At 41.9% G+C, this 18,674-nt stretch overlaps 1 protein-coding gene and 1 pseudogene across 3 annotated transcripts; one reads left to right on the forward strand and one right to left on the reverse strand.

Moving 5' to 3' along the window:
• LOC123731972 (coronin-1A-like) lies at positions 1-6,516 on the forward strand (annotated as a pseudogene). The gene is made up of 10 exons (XR_006762952.1): positions 1-203; positions 3,769-3,891; positions 4,067-4,196; positions 4,320-4,500; positions 4,737-4,856; positions 4,944-5,048; positions 5,320-5,465; positions 5,574-5,631; positions 5,742-5,957; positions 6,138-6,516. The product of XR_006762952.1 is annotated as a coronin-1A-like (transcript).
• A 93-nt stretch (positions 6,517-6,609) lies between these two features.
• LOC123723730 (claudin-4) lies at positions 6,610-9,942 on the reverse strand. 2 transcript variants are annotated; one of them, XM_045711359.1, is made up of 4 exons: positions 9,760-9,929; positions 9,083-9,178; positions 8,213-8,345; positions 6,610-8,016 (listed from the first exon to the last, which is right to left on the reverse strand). In XM_045711359.1, exons 3-4 carry the CDS (start codon positions 8,342-8,344, stop codon positions 7,516-7,518), a joined length of 633 nt encoding a protein of 210 aa, XP_045567315.1. In that variant the 5' UTR covers position 8,345; positions 9,083-9,178; positions 9,760-9,929; the 3' UTR covers positions 6,610-7,515. The 2 variants fall into 2 exon arrangements, with proteins under 2 accessions (XP_045567315.1, XP_045567313.1); XM_045711357.1 differs by lacking the exon at positions 9,083-9,178 and having other exon boundaries at positions 9,760-9,942.
• Between the last annotated feature and the right edge of the window lie 8,732 nt (positions 9,943-18,674).

Raw genomic sequence — 18,674 nt, forward strand, 5'->3', positions numbered from 1 at the left:
GTCACCATGTCCAGGAAGGTAGTCAGGGCCAGTAAGTTCCGTCATGTCTTCGGCCAGGGGTGAAGGCTGACCAGTGCTACGATGACATCCGCATCTCCCAGATGACCTGGGACAGCAACTTCTGCTCTGTCAACCCCAAGTTCGTGGCCATGATTGTGGATGCCAGCGGAGGAGGGGCCTTCCTAGTGCTGCCTCTGAACAAGGTGGGCCTGAGCAGAGAGACAGAGGTCAAAGTGAATGCCTTAAGTGAAGTTAGACGTTTTCAGGCCTCAAAAGTGGTCTAACGTCCATTTCCCTCTTCATCTGTTGTGTAGATCTATGAATATGTCTCAGTCTCAAATCTTGAAGTTTCAAAATGTCACTTTCATTCATGCCCAGATTTGCCCAACTACGGTACAATTTTGATGAAAATGCTCATTGGCGTGTCGTTTGTACAGTGTTCTAAGAACTATGTTTTTCAACATTTGAATTTTGAATATTGCAAGGCGGCATCACACATTGTGCTGAATAAGGAAGTTTGGGGCAGAGTTTCGGTTCTACACGTCACTCGCTCTCTCTCTGTGTTGTTGCTAGTTTTTCACCATATTTGGAGCGGTTCAGTGCAACACAGTCTTGACAGGATGTGGCTAGGGCGCAGTATAGTGCAGCTGCATATACAGTCAGGTCCAACATTATTAGCACACTTGATAAAGATGAGAAAAAATAATGTATAAAATATATAATACAAGTACTGAGCTATTTACTGAGCTGGAGTTATATTTTCATGCCATCTGACTATAGCACCGCCTGGAGTTTGATCAACGGCATTGGCACATGGATTGGAACCGGTGCTATGGTCAGATAACATGAAAATATAGCTCTTTGGTCATGCATACCAGTGGTGGGTTTGACATTGAAAAACAGAAGCATATGTGGGATGCAAGTACAGTATCAGCACAGGACGAATGTGCTGCAATATCAACAACAAACACACACTACATGACCAAAAGTATGTTGACACCTACTTGTCAAACATTTCATTCCAAAATCATGGGCATTAGTATGAAGTTGGTCCCCCCTTTGCTGCTATAACAGCCTCCACTCTTCTGGGAAGGCTTTCCACTAGATGTTGGAACATTGCTGCAGGGACTTGCTTCCATTCAGCCACAAGAGCATTAGTGAGGTTGGGCACTGATGTTGGACGATTAGGCCTGGCACCCTGTCGGCGTTCCAATTCATCCCAAAGGTGTTCGATGGCGTTGAGGTCAGGGCTCTGTGCAGGCCAGTTAAATTCTTCCACACCGATCTTGACAAACCATTTCTGTATGGACATCGCTTTGTGCACGGGGGCATTGTCATGCTGAAACGGGAAAGGGCCTTCCTCAAACTGTTGCCACAAAGTTGGAATCACAGAATCATCTAGAATGTAATTGTATGCTGTAGCATTTAAGATTTCCCTTCACTGGAACTAAGGGCCCTAGACCAAACCATTCAAAACAGTATGCATTGGGGCAGGTAGCGTTCTCCTGGCATCCACCAAACCCAGATTCGTCCATCGGACTGCCAGATGGTGAAGTGTGATTAATCACTCCAGAGAACACGTTTCCACTGCTCTGGAGTCCAATTGCAGCGAGCTTTACACCACTCCAGGAGACGCTTGGCATTGTGCATGGTGATGTGCAGCTGCTCGGCCATGGAGACCCATTTCATGAAGCTCCCGACGAACAGTCTTGTGCTGACGTTGCTTCCAGTGGCAGTTTGGAACTCGGTAGTGAGTGTTGCAACCGAGGATAGACAATATTTACACGCTACGTGCTTCAGCACTCGGCAGTCCCGTTCTGTGAGCTTGTGTGGCCTACCACTTCGCGGCTGAGCCGTTGTTGCTCCTAGACGTTTCCACTTCACAATAACAGCACATACAGTTGACCGGGGCAGCTCTAGCAGGGCAGAAATTTGATAAACTGACTTGTTGGAAAGGTGGCATCCTATGACAGTGCCATGTTGGAAGTCACTGAGCTCTTCAGTAAAGCCATTCTATTGCCAGTGTTTGTTTATGGAGTTTGCATGGCTGTGTGCTCGATTGTATACACCTGTCAGCAACGGGTGGGGCTGAAATAGCCAAATGCACTCATTTGAAGGGGTGTCCACATACTTTTGTATATATAGTGTATGTAATGGTCCTATAGTAGTCAATATCTAGATTGATTTTGAATGCGTTATGTGATATTGAAGCATAAAAGGTGTAATTGAAACACTTTGACATTAAGTTTATGCATATTCATATATAGAACAGATATGTAGATATAACAGATTTTTTTTACCGAAAGATATAGACTGTCTCAACGTCTTGAGTAGACGCCATTGCATCACTGTTTGCACTTGCCTGTAACAGGGATGAATAGTAGTCCTCTCAACCAAAATTCACAGTGCATTTAAGGCCTAATTATTTGGTCAAAGGAAGCCATTGTTCTCCAATGAACAATAATTTGATTTAAAGGTAGACAGCGAAATGACTGCAGATATTGAGATGAGCGAGATGTAAGACTTCACACAGTCACACTAAGTATCTGCGCATGTGCACGGGTTCGCTTCATGCTCTTACAGTGTGGGAGCCACGGGACCAAAACAGCTGAGAGGTGGGGCCTCGCGCTTCAACGCTCTTAGTTGTTGTGGAAATTGACCCACTATGCTGTTTACTTTCTGCATCTACGTCATATCGCTGAGTCTACCTTGATTTATATGTTGGAGAAGTACATTTTTCCGTCACTTAACTACTCTGTAGTTATTACTACAGCAATATAACCAGTATGTGATAACTATTTTTGAGACAGTAACTAAGAGGTTTTTGGATGGCAGCTGACATTAGGAGAAACATTTGAATGAAGTTTGAAAAGAATCATTATGCAACTTCATATCAAAATAAGGCACGTACTGTACATCCTGGGCGAGGGCCAACGTGACAGAGAGGACCAACAGGACCAACAGTCCAGATCCTCTGTGTGTTCCACCAGGGCCAACAGTCCAGATCCTCTGTGACCAGGGCCAACAGTCCAGATCCTCTGTGTGTTCCACCAGGGCCAACAGTCCAGATCCTCTGTGTGTTCCACCAGGGCCAACAGTCCAGATCCTCTGTGTTTCTACCAGGGCCAACACCAATCTTTTGTGTGTTCCACCAGGGCCAACAGTCCAGATTTGTGTGTTCCACCAGGGCCAACAGTCCAGATCTTTTGTGTGCCACCAGCAACACCAGATTTTGTTTACCAGGGCCAACAGTCCAGACTTTACAGGGCCAACAGCAGACTCTGTGTGTTCCACCAGGGCCAACAGTCCAGATCCTCTGTGTGTTCCACCAGGGCCAACAGTCCAGATCTTTTGTGTGTTCCACCAGGGCCAACGTCAGATCTTTTGTGTGTTCCACCAGGGCCAACAGTCCAGATCTTTTGTGTGTTCCACCAGGGCCAACAGTCCAGATCTTTTGTGTGTTCCACCAGGGCCATGGGAACCCTGCAGACTGCTAGTACTCTCCCAGTAGAGTTCTCTGCTCTCTAAGGCTGATTTGAGGCATAGCTATACAATTGTCATCAGCTGACTGAGTTCCTCTCCTCTGAACCCTCTCTAGGTCTCTCTGTTGCCAAGACCACAGTAGTAGCAAAGATCTACATCTCCATGTGTTCTTACTGCATACTGTAGTATTTATCTCCTGTTTGAGCCATCAGCTTGTGTGTGTGTGTGTGTGTGTGTTTATTTGTGTCATAGTAACTCATCTTTTTCCTTTGTGTCTCCCTGTAGACGGGTCGTATTGACATGTCCCAGCCCACAGTCTGTGGACACACAGGCCCAGTGCTGGATATTGAGTTCTGTCCCCACAACGACAACATCATTGCCAGTGGTTCAGAGGACTGCAGTGTCATGGTAAGCAGAGGTCACAACTTTTCACTGGCCATAATGTTGAGCTTGTTAAGTAGAATTATATTATGGACGCACTTTAGGACATATGTCCCTGTGTGATCCAGTTGATCAGTGTTCTGTATCTATGTACTGTGTTAACTGACATACCCACCTCTTCCTCTACCTCTCCATCGTTCAGATTTGGGAGATCCCGGAGGGTGGCCTGGTCACGCCCTTGAACGACCCCGTGGTGAAGCTGGAGGGGCACTCCAAACGCGTGGGCATCCTCAGTTGGCACCCCACTGCCCACAATGTGCTCATGAGCGCAGGTATAGCACTGCTATGATGCATCGCCTCAGAATACAAGTGCCTCTTCAACTGTTAACATAAGTGGAGTAGCACTGCATGGCCTAACTGCCTGTTCCTTCGTCTCTCTCTCCCCTGGCTTCCAGGTTGTGACAACGTGGTGATCCTGTGGAACGTGGCGTGTGGAGAGGCCATGGTGAGGATCGACTCGGTCCACCCTGACCTCATCTACAGTGCCTGCTGGAACAGGGACGGCTCCCAGATCCTCACCTCCTGTAAGGACAAGACCATACGTGTGCTGGACCCCGCAAGGGCACAGTCATCGCCGTGAGTGCCCCTCTCCCTGCCCCCATCAGTACCACAGGAGAACCAGCCACTCTAACCCTGGACAGTCAGATGCACCTAGCTACCAGGTTTAATGTCATAGATCTCAATAGAATCACAGTCAGTGATTAGTTCATATAGTTCCCTTCACGCGTCTTTGATAGATGAACCTCTTTTGTTGAGTGTTTGTCTTTCCCTGAGTCTGCATCTCTCTCTCTCTGGCTCTCTGCCTCTCTCAGGAGAAGGAGAAGACCCACGAAGGCTCCAGGCCTGTCAAGGCTGTGTTTGTGTCCGATGGGAAGATCCTGAGCACCGGCTTCAGTCGCATGAGTGAGAGGCAGGTGGCACTTTGGGACCCGGTGAGTGTTATGGGACAGTTCTGAACTTCTTATAAAGGCTTATGAATAGTGTCTTAAGACCCGACATGACCTGTATGTGTTTGACAGAAGAGCTTTGGGGAGCCACTCACCCTGCAGGAGTTGGACACCAGCAGTGGTGTCCTATTGCCCTTCTTTGATCCTGACACTGGCATCGTCTACCTCTGTGGCAAGGTTAGAGTTAAACACACACACACACACACACACACACACACACCCAGGAGGCTCAAATGTTTTTTTAGAACAGCTCAAAATAATGTCCAGAACGGAGCAAATGGAATGGCATCAGACACATGGAAACCATGTGTTTTATATATTCGATACCATTCCACTCATTACACTCCAGCCATTACCATGAGCCCTTTCTCCCCAAATAAGATGCCACCAACCTCCTTTGACACACACACACACTATGGTTTACTAACCATTCATTTTCCTGCCTCAGGGTGACAGCAGTATCCGGTACTTTGAGGTGACGGATGAGGCTCCCTATGTTCACTACCTGTCCATGTACAGCAGTAAGGAGAGTCAGAAGGGCATGGGCTACATGCCCAAGAGGGGCCTGGAGGTCAACAAGTGTGAAATCGCCAGGTAACCACACAGAGTCATGGACATTTTCACTCGCCAGTATACACACATATACACACAAGCGCTGTTTGTAAAATGGGAATGTATATTGTTTTATTCGCCCTCCACCAGGTTTTACAAGCTCCATGAGAGGAAGTGCGAGCCCATTGTCATGACGGTGCCCCGCAAGGTAAATACACTTTTAAAAAATGACTATAACTCAAAGCATGTGATTCTTAAATATCTCACTTTCACTTTCTCTCTATCTATCTATCTCTCTCTCTCTCTCTCTCTCTTCAGTCTGACCTGTTTCAGGAGGATTTGTACCCAGACACCATGGGTCCAGAGCCGTCTGTGGAGGCCAATGTGTGGTTTGAAGGCAAAGAGGGCCAACCTATCCTGATCTCCTTGAAGGACGGTTTTGCGACAACCACCAAAACCAAAGAGTTCAAAGTTCACAAAAGTCTTCTGAAGACCACATCAGCAGCCATGGGGCATCAGCACGATAACACTGGGGTAAGGACATGGCTGCATCTACCTACATGCTTTGATATATCTGTGAATAGATACTGTATTTTAGATATGGCTTCCTCTTTTGCACATTTCACCAGGAATCTCCCCTCTCCTTCTCTCTCTCTCTCTCTCTCTCTCTGTTTTCTCTCTCTTTTTGTCTCTATCTTTCTCTCTCTCTCTCAGGAGGTACATGCCTTGCAGAAGGAGGTGAAGACTCTGAAGGAAACAGTAGAGGAGCTGACCAAGCGCGTGAGCGAACTGGAGAGCAAGAATTGAAACAGAGCCATTGGGTTCGAGAGGGAGCTGATGGAGAGCGAGAAGGAGGTGTAAAGAGGAGAAGAGAAAGAAGGGATGAAAGTAAAATAGTTATAAATAGTTGGGGATGTTTGAAGGAAAGATGGTTAAAGGGAGAGTTGGAGACATCAATATCAGCAGCCAAATCATTTCGTGTCTGGAAGCTTGAATTCGTTTTTTGGTGTCAGTTTTCACATTTATAGAGACTTGTTTTTAATATATGCTCTTACATAGTTGGAAATAAAAGTCCTTAATATTTTCCAAAATATTTCAACTTGTTTTGCTTTTGTTAACATTTCCAAACGCCATCTAAAGGATGGCACACCTGAAGGAGATGACAATCATTTGTATTGCAACAGAATAAAATAAAAACATGTATTTATTATTTGATACACAAAAGTAAAAGACAAGCTGATATACATAAGTAAAAAAGTTGTGGATGTAAATGATATATACAGTCATTTGACTATACCTGTATTTTGAAATGCATGACCACTGAGTCACTCACCTTGCTCTCTGTTGTTCATTCATGGCATTATAGAAGCATGTCACCCAGCATTAAAAAACTAAACGAGATAACACATTACAACAAGGATGTCAAACTCATTCTTCCCCGGGGGCTGCATTTGGTCTTCAACGAGGTCCGGAGATCCACACTGAAAATTGGTTATATTTCCTCGCTGTCACAATTTGTAAAATAATTTCCTCTATCCATCGTTTTTGGAATTTCCGATGCTCCTTGACTGTCTAACCTTCATGTAGATGATTATTAGCGAGCTGGACACAGTTAAGAAACTGAACGAATGTAGGTACATCATCATCTCTACACAGTTTTGATTTATAGTATATTATAGTATATTGAGTTAGTTCCCCCCCCAAAAAGAAACATATATTTGTATTTTAAATTGAACCACCATATGGGACCCTTGGATTAACTACAACTAAATCAGTCTTAGTATTTTGAAATATTCAATATTTACAACCATTATTTCCACTAATAATGTCCCTTCTTTATCCTCAAAATTAAACCCCTCCCCTTTCTTGTTTCCATTCTGTCTGACCCATTTCCTTTCCATCAAACTATCTCTCTACACACATACAAACATGCAGAGGTATAGTACATCAAACTATCTCTCTACACACATACAAACATGCAGAGGTATAGTACATCAAACTATCTCTCTACACACATACAAACGTACAGAGGTGTAGTACATCAAACTATCTCTCTACACACATACAAACATGCAGAGGTGTAGTACATGCACTAGACGTAGTTCTTGTTGGCGGGGGCTGAAGCGCTGTTGCCGTAGTACTTGGCGGTTCCTCCCGAGCTGCCAGATTTGGCTCTGCTGAAGCACATGAGCAGGCCTCCAGCCAGAATCAGCAGCACCCCAGCAGCCCAGCCAATAAAGATACAGGTTCCCAGCTCCATCTTCTGAGCCACAAGGGGGTTGTAGAAGTTCCTGATGACGTTGTGGGCGGACCAGCTGACAGGGATGATGAGGAGGAGGCCAGACACCAACAGGGCGATCCCGGCCACAAGACTGATCTTGGGCTTGATGTCCTCATTCTCCACGCAGGTGGTGAAGTCGGCGCCGGCGAACAAGATAAGGATGGCCAGGGAGGTGACCATGCAGCTGATGATGGTCATGGCGCGGGCCGCCTGCAGGTCAGATGGCAGGACCAGCATGGACTCATAGCTCTTACACTGCTGCTGGCCCGTACTCTGCACCACACAGCTCATCCACAGGCCTTCTTCAGTTTCCTACACACAGAGACAAATAGTTACAGTAATACACACGCCATTCATTCATTACAGCTTATTTGACTTCAGCATATTGCATTCATTCTACATTTTCCGAGTTATTAGAGTCATTTGAGTCAATATAATGTTAGAAAGTATTTAGGGGTTTAAAATGTAAACCACATAGGGCTAATAAATCACTTGATCTGCTCAATACCTGTGCCGTTACGATGTTCTGTCCTGTAAATGATGACACTTTCCACCTAGGGATGGCACAGCACACAATGCCCCCGATCAGGCCCAGGACCCCAAGGGCCACACATACAATCTGTACCCCAGTAGATCCCATCCTGGAAGAGAGAGAGGGGAGGGATACAAAACAGTTCACATTCTGGTATTAAAGGAAGTGTGGTTGCTTTAAATGTAGATATAGAATTACATGGTCATTTCTGTGATCATCACACAGCAGAGTACCCCACAAACACCTACACACACATACTTACACACACTGACTCATTCCCTATGACAGGCCTGTACAAGTCAGGATTGTGTAGCTCAGAGGTGCATTTAAAAACAAAGTCTCAGGAAGCACAGCCCTGGGACAGAGTCGTGTTGTGACAGGCCCGGTCTACCTCAGCCTGCTGCTGCTGCAGCTCAGTGGCATGCTTCCACTCCTAGTCTCACTGAGACTTCAACATCTCCTCACCTGGATCCACTCAATCTCACCTAGCCCTGCCAAAAAGTCCAGCAAATGTCATCCCTTTACAACTTTACTAAATCAAGCCAAAAGAGCTTTTCTTCCACCCCAACAGTAAGTAGCCTTGCAAAATTATTTATTCCATCTAAGCAATTATTTTATTTATTTACCTAGGTAAGTCAGTTTAGAACAAATGCTTTTGTCACAATGACGGCCTAGGAACAACTGCCTTGTTCAGGGGCAAAACGACAGATTTTTACCTTGTCAGCTCGGCAGTTCGATCTAGAAACCTTTCGGTTGCTGGCCCAACACTCTAACCACTAGGTTACCTGCCGCCCATTGATGGTATGCTACTCTCATTGTATTAAGAAAACATGCAATAGTGCTTACTTGGACCCTTCTCCTTATATTCAACTGGACAAGACCAGGCAGACTAGTAAAACAAAGACATAAATGTGTCTTCTCTTCTCACAAGGACCCATAGAGCTGAGGGTAAGAGGAAGAGGAGGAGGTCGAGAGGATGGGGGTGAGTGGTAAGAACATAATTACTAATAGTAATTGTTGCTACTTATAGATCCTGGTGAATCACTGAATCCTGAGCATAACATGAAGGCGTTATGTTTGGTTCGTCAATGGAATAGAGTATGAATACATTTCTTATACCATATTGAAAAAACTAGCGTATTTTGGATTAACCATAGAGTGTTTCACAATAGATTCATGTCAAAAGTAAAAGTTTGGGTGGAAATGTTCCTCAGAACTTATCTTTTAATCAGTAGAGACCAAAAAATAAGTTTATTTGTTTGTACTTTGCATATGGCCTGAATCATACATACCTTAGTCTGTTTGAATTAAGTGACATTCATGAAAATATAAGGATGTTACATGCATGTGTCTGCCCCTTAAACATACCATCAATATTCATTTATTTAAACTTGATTGGATAGGTTACTCCGCTAAGAGTTATAACAAATTAAAATACGGTTATAATGCACCATGGAGCTGGTATGTTTCATATTTGAAATAGCACAAAATCAGAGATACAAGTAGAAAAGTTTAACAAATACCTTTTGATGTGTCCTCTTGTCTTAATTGGAAATTTGAAAAGTAAAGTTCTTTGTCAAGGGTTTTCCTTCTCTTTAAAAAGGAAATTCTACTCTCTTAATTCAGGTGTTGATCTGTGTAAAGCGGTGGTCTGTTATGTAGCTGGTGTGATGTAAAGGGTTTTGTAGTGGACTGTGAGGTGTAGGGTGGGGCCGGGAAGAACATGAGAGAGAGGGAGGCGGGATGTACCTCACAACCAGACTGGACTTGTCTCATGCCTCTCTTTCCCACTCTTTTTCCAGCTTTCATTTGTGTTTCCAGTGTTGACATTCCAGGTTTAGTCACAACTTTTTAGCAGCGTTGGGGAAGCTACTCTGAAAATAGTTTACCAAGCTACGAATTACTTCACACTGGAAGAAGTTAAGCTACATTAGAGCTACCCTTAAGACAAATATAGTTTACTTAACTAAAGTTACTTTGAAAAACGAGTTCACTACATCCAAACTACTTTGTGAAAAATTATCATACGTAAATCTGAAATGTCATAGACTATAAAATTGCAACAGAACAGAACACTTTATGTTACCAGAATGTGTAACGCTACCATCATGCCGCCCAAAGCTAAAGAAGGTGGGAGTAATGGAGAGGACAGTGTTTCGCTATCACAAGTGCGTGATCTTTTAAATCAACAAAAATATGTCATCAAACAATTGTTACAGCAACAGGAAAATAGCTTCAAGAGCTTTGTCCAAATATTGGTGGACTCAGCTAACAAAAGAATGGATGATCTGACCAGAGAGGTCCAAGACCTTAAGAACAGTCTGCAGTTCTCCCAGGGAGAGGTGGATGTCCTGAAAGAGACTTGCACGAAGTTGACAACAAACTCTAAGTCTATGCGAGATGACATCAGCACTGTCTGTGAATCATTATTACAAATAACTGGGAAAAAAGACTAGAAGGACAATCCAGGAGGAATAACATTGTTGTAGATGGCATACCAGAGTCTCCACATCGGACCTGGATATAGTCTGAGGAGAAAGTGAGCAATTTCTTTACTGAAAAGCTGCAGATGGATCATAGGAAGATTGCGGTGGAGCGCACCCATAGGTCTGGAAACCTGTAACCAGCTCAGGGGACAGACCCAGGCCGATAGTGGTCAAGTTCCTAAGGTTCAAGGACAAGATGGCTGTTCTGGAGAGAAACAAAAACTTGAGAGGAATCATCTTCCTCAATGAGGGACTTCTCTGAAGCTCTGTGCCAGAGGTGGAAAGAACTTATCCCAGCTATGAAAGCTGCCAGAGAGCATGGGGACATTGCTTATACCGCCTACGACAAGCTCATTGTCCACCCTCCCTCCCTAAAGCCTGGGAGGAGTGAGAGAGCCAAGCTTCTGGGTCAGTAGCTTCAGCCCAACATCACACACACACACTGCAACTGACACAAGTGCCTGATTGACTGACTCTATTAGCTAAACAATGAATTTTTTCTTCTCCATTTATCTATCTCCGATAAGCTACCAAGGAAAAGGCTAAGAACAGCCCATATTAATATACAGTGCCTTCAGAAAGTATTCACATCGCTTGACTTTTTCCACATGTTGTTGTGTTACAGCCTGAACCCCAAAATGTGAAAATATGTTTTTCAATTATTTATTTTTTTACAAACTAATTAAAAATGAAAATCTGAAATGTCTTGAGTCAATAAGTATTCTGCCCCTTTGTTATGGCAACCCTAAATAAGTTCAGAAGTAAACATTTTCTTAAGAAGTCACGTAATAAGTTGCATGGACTCACTCTGTGTGCAATAATTGTGTTTAACATGATTTTTGGATGACTACTTCATCACTGTATCCCACACATATAATTGTCTGTAACATCCCTCAGTCTAGCAGTGAATTTCAAACACAGATTCAACCACAAAGACCAGGGAGGTTTTCCAATGCTTCGCAAAGAAGGGCACCTATTGGTATATGGGTAAAAAAACAAAACAACAGACATTGAATATCCTTTTGAGCATAGTGAAGTTATTAATTAGACTTTGGATGGTTTATTAATACACCCAGTCACTACAAAAATACAGGTGTCCTTCCTCACTCAGTAGCCGGAGAGGAAGGAAACCGCTCAGGGATTTCACCATGAGGCCAATGGTGACTTTAAAACAGTTACACAGTTTAATGGCAGTGATAAGAGAAAATTGGGGATGTATCAACCACATTGTAGTTACTCCAAAATACAAACCTAATTGACGGAGTGAAAAGAAGGAAGCCTGTACCGAATAAAAATATTCCTAAACATGCATCCTGTTTGCAACAAGGCATTAAAGTAATACTGCAAAAAAATGGCAAAGCAATTAACTTTTTCCCCTGAATACAAAGTGTTATGTTTGGAGCAAATCAAATATAACACATTACTGAGTACCACATATTTCTCTATTTTATTTTCAATACATTTTCTACATTTTCTAAAAACATGTTTTCACTTTGTTATTGTGGAGTATTGTGTGTAAAAGAAATCTCTTAAATCCATTTTAAATTCAGGCTCCAACACAGCCAAATGTGGAATAAGTCAAGGGGTATTAATACTTTCTGAAGGCACTCTATGTAGCCTTAGAAATAAGGTTAATGAAATCAATAACTTGCTAACATCGGATAACATTCACATACTGGCCATCTCTGAAACTCACTTACAGTACATTATTTATTTGATGAAACAGCAGTAGCAATACAAGGATGTAACATCTACAGAAAGACAGGAATGCCTATAGGGGAGGTGTTGCTGTATATTTTCAGACCCATATTCCTGTCAAACTTAGAGAGTTTTGTGGAAGTGTTGTGGTTGCAAGTTCCCCTACCTCATCTAAACCCTTTTCTTGTGGGGTGCTACTTTTTGCCACAAAGTGCTAACACTCAGTATTTGGATCATATGTGTGCAATGCTCGATATTGTGTGTGATATTAACAGAGGTCTATTTTCTCTCAAAAGGAAGCTTCTACCTGTGACTAATGCCTGTAAATACGACCCAGGTTATCACTCAACCAACTACAGTGCATACAAATAGTGTTGGATCTGTTACATCGACTTGTATTGATCATCTCTTCACTAATACTGCAGAGCTTTGCTCCAGAGCAATATCAGTTCCCATTGGCTGTAGTGACCATAACACTGACCACATTTATATGCGCAGAGTATTCCGGATAGTAGCTCATATACCGCTTAAGGTCTTTATAGGTATAAGCCATTTCCATGCCCCTCTGATATCCCTCTAATGAGTATCCCTGTATCCATGAATAAAAATAATATTCCTCACCTAAGTTCATATGGGTTAAATGGAATTGTAACTGAAATATGGACTGTAGGCCTACAACCTCTCACATGTAGCATAATATAATATTAACTCCTGCAGAATTATGCATTTCTTGCAGTGAAATTATACAACAAATTCTAATTTTGTCTTGGGAACAGGAGTGGAGAAATATGATTTCTTTCTTTCAGAATCTCTTGAGAAAATGCAAATGCAGATGTAATGTGTTATCTTTCACACTGTTATGCAAGCACACAGTATTTCAACCATTGACCCCTCCTGTCTCAGCCTCCAGTATTTTTGCTGCAGTAGTTTATGTGTCGGGGGCTAGGGTCAGTCTGTCATATCTGGAGTATTTCTCCTGTCTTATCCGGTGTCCTGTGTGAATTTAAGTATGCTCTCTCTAATTCGCTCTTTCTCTCTTTCTTTCTTTCTCTCTCGGAGGACCTGAGCCCTAGGACCATGCCTCAGGACTACCTGGCATGATGACTCCTTGCTGTCCCCAGTCCACCTGGGCGTGCTGCTGCTCCAGTTTCAACGGTTCTGCCTGCGGCTATGGAACCCTGACCTGTTCACCGGACGTGCTACCTTGAACCAGACCTGCTGTTTTCAACTCTCTAGAGACAGCAGGAGCGGTAGAGATACTCTCAATGATCGGCTATGAAAAGCCACCTGACATTTACTCTTGAGGTGCTGACTTGTTGCACCCTCGACAACTACTGTGATTATTATTATTTGACCATGCTGGTCATTTATGAACATTTGAACATCTTGGCCATGTTCCGTTATAATCTCCACCCGGCACAGCCAGAAGAGGACTGGCCACCCCTCATAGCCTGGTTCCTCTCTAGGTTACTTCCTAGGTTTTGGCCTTTCTAGGGAGTTTTTCCTAGCCACCGTGCTTCTACACCTGTATTGCTTGCTGTTTGGAGTTTTAGGCTGGGTTTCTGTACAGCACTTTGAGATATCAGCTGAGGTAAGAAGGGCTATATAAACAAATTTGATTTGATTTGACAGAAAATATGCACCCAAGACGAACTGAAATCTTATCAGAAACATGTTTTGTCGTTTTCTCAGCTTTTCATTTCCTTAAAACTGGTCAAACATTTTGCACAGGACCAATCTTTCTATTGTTTTGGAGTTATTGCGTTTTGTTCCCGGTCCCTAAACAAAACAGACAACTTTACTGGTATTAACTACATTACTAATGCATTCATTCTATCGATGTAAGACATTATTCTGGTGAGCACTTCTTTATTGAATTTTCTGGGGCAGCAAGTTATGACAGAAGAGAAGCTGCATGTATCAAACTATAGTTGATAAACAAATGGCCTACCAAATGTCGGAAATTATAATATGGCCAGTGGTGATTTTAGCACGTAAATCTTGGTGTGGCAAAAAACAAAACAAAAGTGGTATTTATGCCAGTTAAGCCACAACACTAAACAATACATTAATTGCACTATACTACTGCTACACCTGGCTATCAGTGGAGCCTTGTCTGGCAGTGAAACAGTTCATTCAGCCTCATTTACTGCCTTTAAAAAAAACATAGCTGATATGGCTTTTATCTATAATTTCTCTTCATTATTTATCTTCATATGACAAGGATTAAAAAGGATTTGCCAGTAGATTGGTGACTTGATTCATGATGATGACTGCTAGCTAAGATTTTGAATGTATGATGTTGACATGATCAGTCCAATCAAAGCTACTGTAGATATAACGTGATTTGACGTAATTTTATCTGTGGCCAATGACCTTGAGCCTTCTTGGATGGACACTTTTAATGTAACTCTATGGCAGCACTCAAGGAGCTAGAATTTTAGAGCTCTGCCCTTAGCCTTGGCAATGACGTTGTGTCCCCATGAATGACAGAACACTGAGCCAATCACGGTGCAACGCTCCGTATTTTCTGCTGGCTTGCCCCACCACAACAGAAAGCACTGAGCTAGGCTGAAACACCTGAATTTTGGAGCTTGCTTTAAAAAAATATATATATTAAAAAGAGACCTTGTTTGTATGCGGCTTTATTAACTCAATTTACATTTACACTCAATGATATATGTATATTTTTTTATTGTTTGCAAACTGACACGTATTAATGCCAAAATAACATACAAAACAGGCAAGCCTTTTTATTTACTTATATTTTGCAAAAAATGTGGAGCTCAAAACTGCCTTGAATGACAGGTCGCCGCTGAATATGGCCTACCAAATGTTGGAAATTATAAGCAGAAACTTACAGTAACTTGATTATAGTAGGCTAAATTATTAGGGTGGATAAAATTGCACAGGTAGCCTACTTTTTGAAGTGATTTGTTTAATAATCAGATGAAAACATAATGCATCACACAACACCCATGATATGCAAAACTGAACCTGCCCAAACCGCAAAAACAACAATAAATGGGATAAAATGTTAACATGTCACAGTATCCCGTTTTAGATCAGCATATCCCAGGTATCTACCCCGGGTTTCTTATAACCGGGAAACAAGCCTTTTCAGGTTATTGTTAACGGTGTATGATGTTTAAAAACAAAATACTTGAGTATCCCGAATAATAACGGGATATTGGTGTGAATGTAAACGTGGTCCCTGTGACAATAATAAGGAAAGCCAAAGTGCCAAAGGTTGGACTTAAAGGAATTTGTAAGAGATCATACAAAAAAATTATCAGCAATCTTTTGTTGAAATATGTATGTTCGATGTGTATGAGGAAGTGAATCCAAATGCAGTATTTGTAAAGTTAGTCATATATATATATTTTTAAATGTATTTTATTTATTTTTTACATTTTTTAGTCATTTAGCAGACACTCTTATCCAGAGCAACTTACAGTAGTGAATGCATACATTTCATACATTTTTTTTTTCTGTGCTGGCCCCCCGTGGGAATCGAACCCACAACCCTGGCATTGCAAACACCATGCTCTATCAACTGAGCTACAGGGAAGGCTATGCCAATGTATGTATGTATGTATGTAGCCAATTGAGAGGTGGCAAACAAGTCAGGCTGCTCAACTGACTGGTTGACACTGTAAATTGAAAAGATTTGTGACTAAACTTAACAAAAAGAAGAAGAAATTATAATACCTAACCAAGATAAATGACATAAAACACAATGGAAAAAGACCTTGGAGTACCTTAAATGATATCATGGGCAGAAAACCCAATTCATCTCCATCGTTCATTGAAGTTGATAGGTAATTTATAACAAAACCTTTCTATATGGCCAATCATTTCAATGACTACTTCACTAGTAAAATGGTCAAACCTAGAAGTGAAATGACAACACTGAACAGTGAACCAATCATATTTATCTATAAAATATCTAATAATAAAAGAGAAGGATTGCTGTTTTGAATTTGGTCATGTTAGTGTGGGAGAGTTGGAAAAACTGTTGTTTTCCATCAATAATGATCAACCACCAGGTATAGACAACCTTGATGGGAAAATATTGAAAATGGTAGCAGACTGTATTGCCACGCCTATTTGCTATATATTTAACCAAAGCCTTAAGGATTGTGTGTGTCCACAGGTGTGGAAGGAAGCTAAAGTAATTTCACTGACTACAAATAGTAAAGCACCCTTTGCTGGCTCTAACAGCTGCCCAATCAGTTTGCTGCCTGTTCTTAGTAGACTGGAGAGAAATGTGTTTGACCAAAAACAATGCTATTCTTCAGAGAACAAGTTAACGACTGACATTCAGCATGCATATAGAGAAGGCACTCAACTTGCACTGACTCAAATGACTGTTGATTGGTTAAAAGAAATGGATAATAAGATGATAGCTGGAGCAGTATTGTTAGATTTCAGTGCAGCCTTTGATGTTATTGATCATAAATTGTTATTGAAGAAACTCTCTTGCTATGGCTTTACATCATCTGCCATCACATGGTTGGAGAGTTATTTATCCAATAGAACCTATTACTAAAGTAAAAAGCTAATTTATAAAACAACATCTAATGACACGATAGGGACTGTGAAATGACACTCACACAAACACACGCACACATTAACACAATCTAACACACACATTATTCTTTAATTGTATTGTTTGTATTTCATTGTATTTTAAATTTGTGTGACTGTTCTTGTCTGTCAGTTTATCAGTGTTTTGTTACTTGTCGTGTTTTATGTTTTTGTGTGGACCCCAGGAAGAATAGCTGCTGCTTCTGCAAGAGCTAATGGGATCCAAATAAATGAATAAATAAAACAATAAAACATAAAAACTGTTTCAAGTGAGAATTATGGCCTGATGCTGAAAAAGAAAGGAAATGATTGCCCACTTCACCCATATTATATTTGTGCAAAAAAGTAATGTGTACTTCCAGTAGTTAGCTACACTGCTACATCTCAAAAAATAATTCAATGCTGAAAACACTACCTAGATTCAAATTTAGTTCAACTACCACCAAGCTACTGCAAAATGAGGTTCACTACCCTGTCATACTTTATTTGGATAGTCTGGATAGTCCATCTGTAGACGCTCTACAGATGGTCATACTGACAACAAACTATCTGTTGATAAGAAACTGCTTGCTAAGGTTACGGTTAGGGTTAGAATAAGAGTTAGGGTAAGGGTTAGGGCTTGGGCTAGGGTTATTAAGTTTAGGGTTAGGATAAGGATTCAGTTTGGGGTTAGGGCTAGGCTTAGTAGATAGTTGAAATGTTACGGATAGTCTGAAGAGCATCTACAGATCGACTATAAAGTGTTACCCACTAGTACTACATGAAAAAATGAAAACAAAGGATATGTGAGTGAAAGATAAATTGTTTATTTTTGGTTGTATAGATTGAAGACATGAACAACAATAACAGCAGAGGTCTCTCAATACCATCATGAAACCATGAATCATTTGGAGTTCACACATTTAGGCTCTGATTCATAGTAAACATGTAGCCTATGATTCACTGTGAATTCAGTCGAAGTCCCCCCTCCCCTACCCCTACCTGTATCATAAGGCACAGAACTCACAATGTCCCACCCCATACCCCACACCCCCAAGGAAAAGTTTAGCCCATACCTCTGTCGAAACTGTCTGACGAATAGAAACACAGTGAGGTGAGGGATGGATTTGGAAAGCTGGTAAAGAACGACTAAGGAGGAGGATTGTGTAATATTGACCTGTAATGGAGGAACGTGAATTTGTGGAGATAATGGGAAGGAATGAGGAATGTCGGGGAAAGAGATGGGTTAGGGTTGCATAACATCCACATATTACCTTCCCACAAAGTTATACACTACACACGACACACTAACCTACTACATTATTTGAATAATCTGTGTAGTGATAGGGCAAAAACCAGGACCGAGTTTGGGAAACCCTGGACTCTACACTAATGCAAAATATGCCTTACACTTTTAACTTCTGACACACCGTGGCAGTCCTTGCCTGTACCAACCCCATTGACGTCGGTTTCCACTAGATAGCACAGTCACAAAGTCGAAATTGGCTATATCGTAAAAATCATTGAAAACATGCTTTTCGGTCTTAATTTAAGGTTAGGGTTGGGTATACGGTTAGCAGTGTGGTTATGGTAAAGGCTAGGTCTAAAATCACATTTTAAGAAGATACATTGTAGAAATAGGCAGAGTTTCTGACTTTGTGGCTGTGGTAGTCCTTTATACCTCA

Source organism: Salmo salar, unplaced genomic scaffold (assembly GCF_905237065.1).
Source record: "Salmo salar unplaced genomic scaffold, Ssal_v3.1, whole genome shotgun sequence".
NCBI lineage: Eukaryota > Metazoa > Chordata > Actinopteri > Salmoniformes > Salmonidae > Salmo > Salmo salar.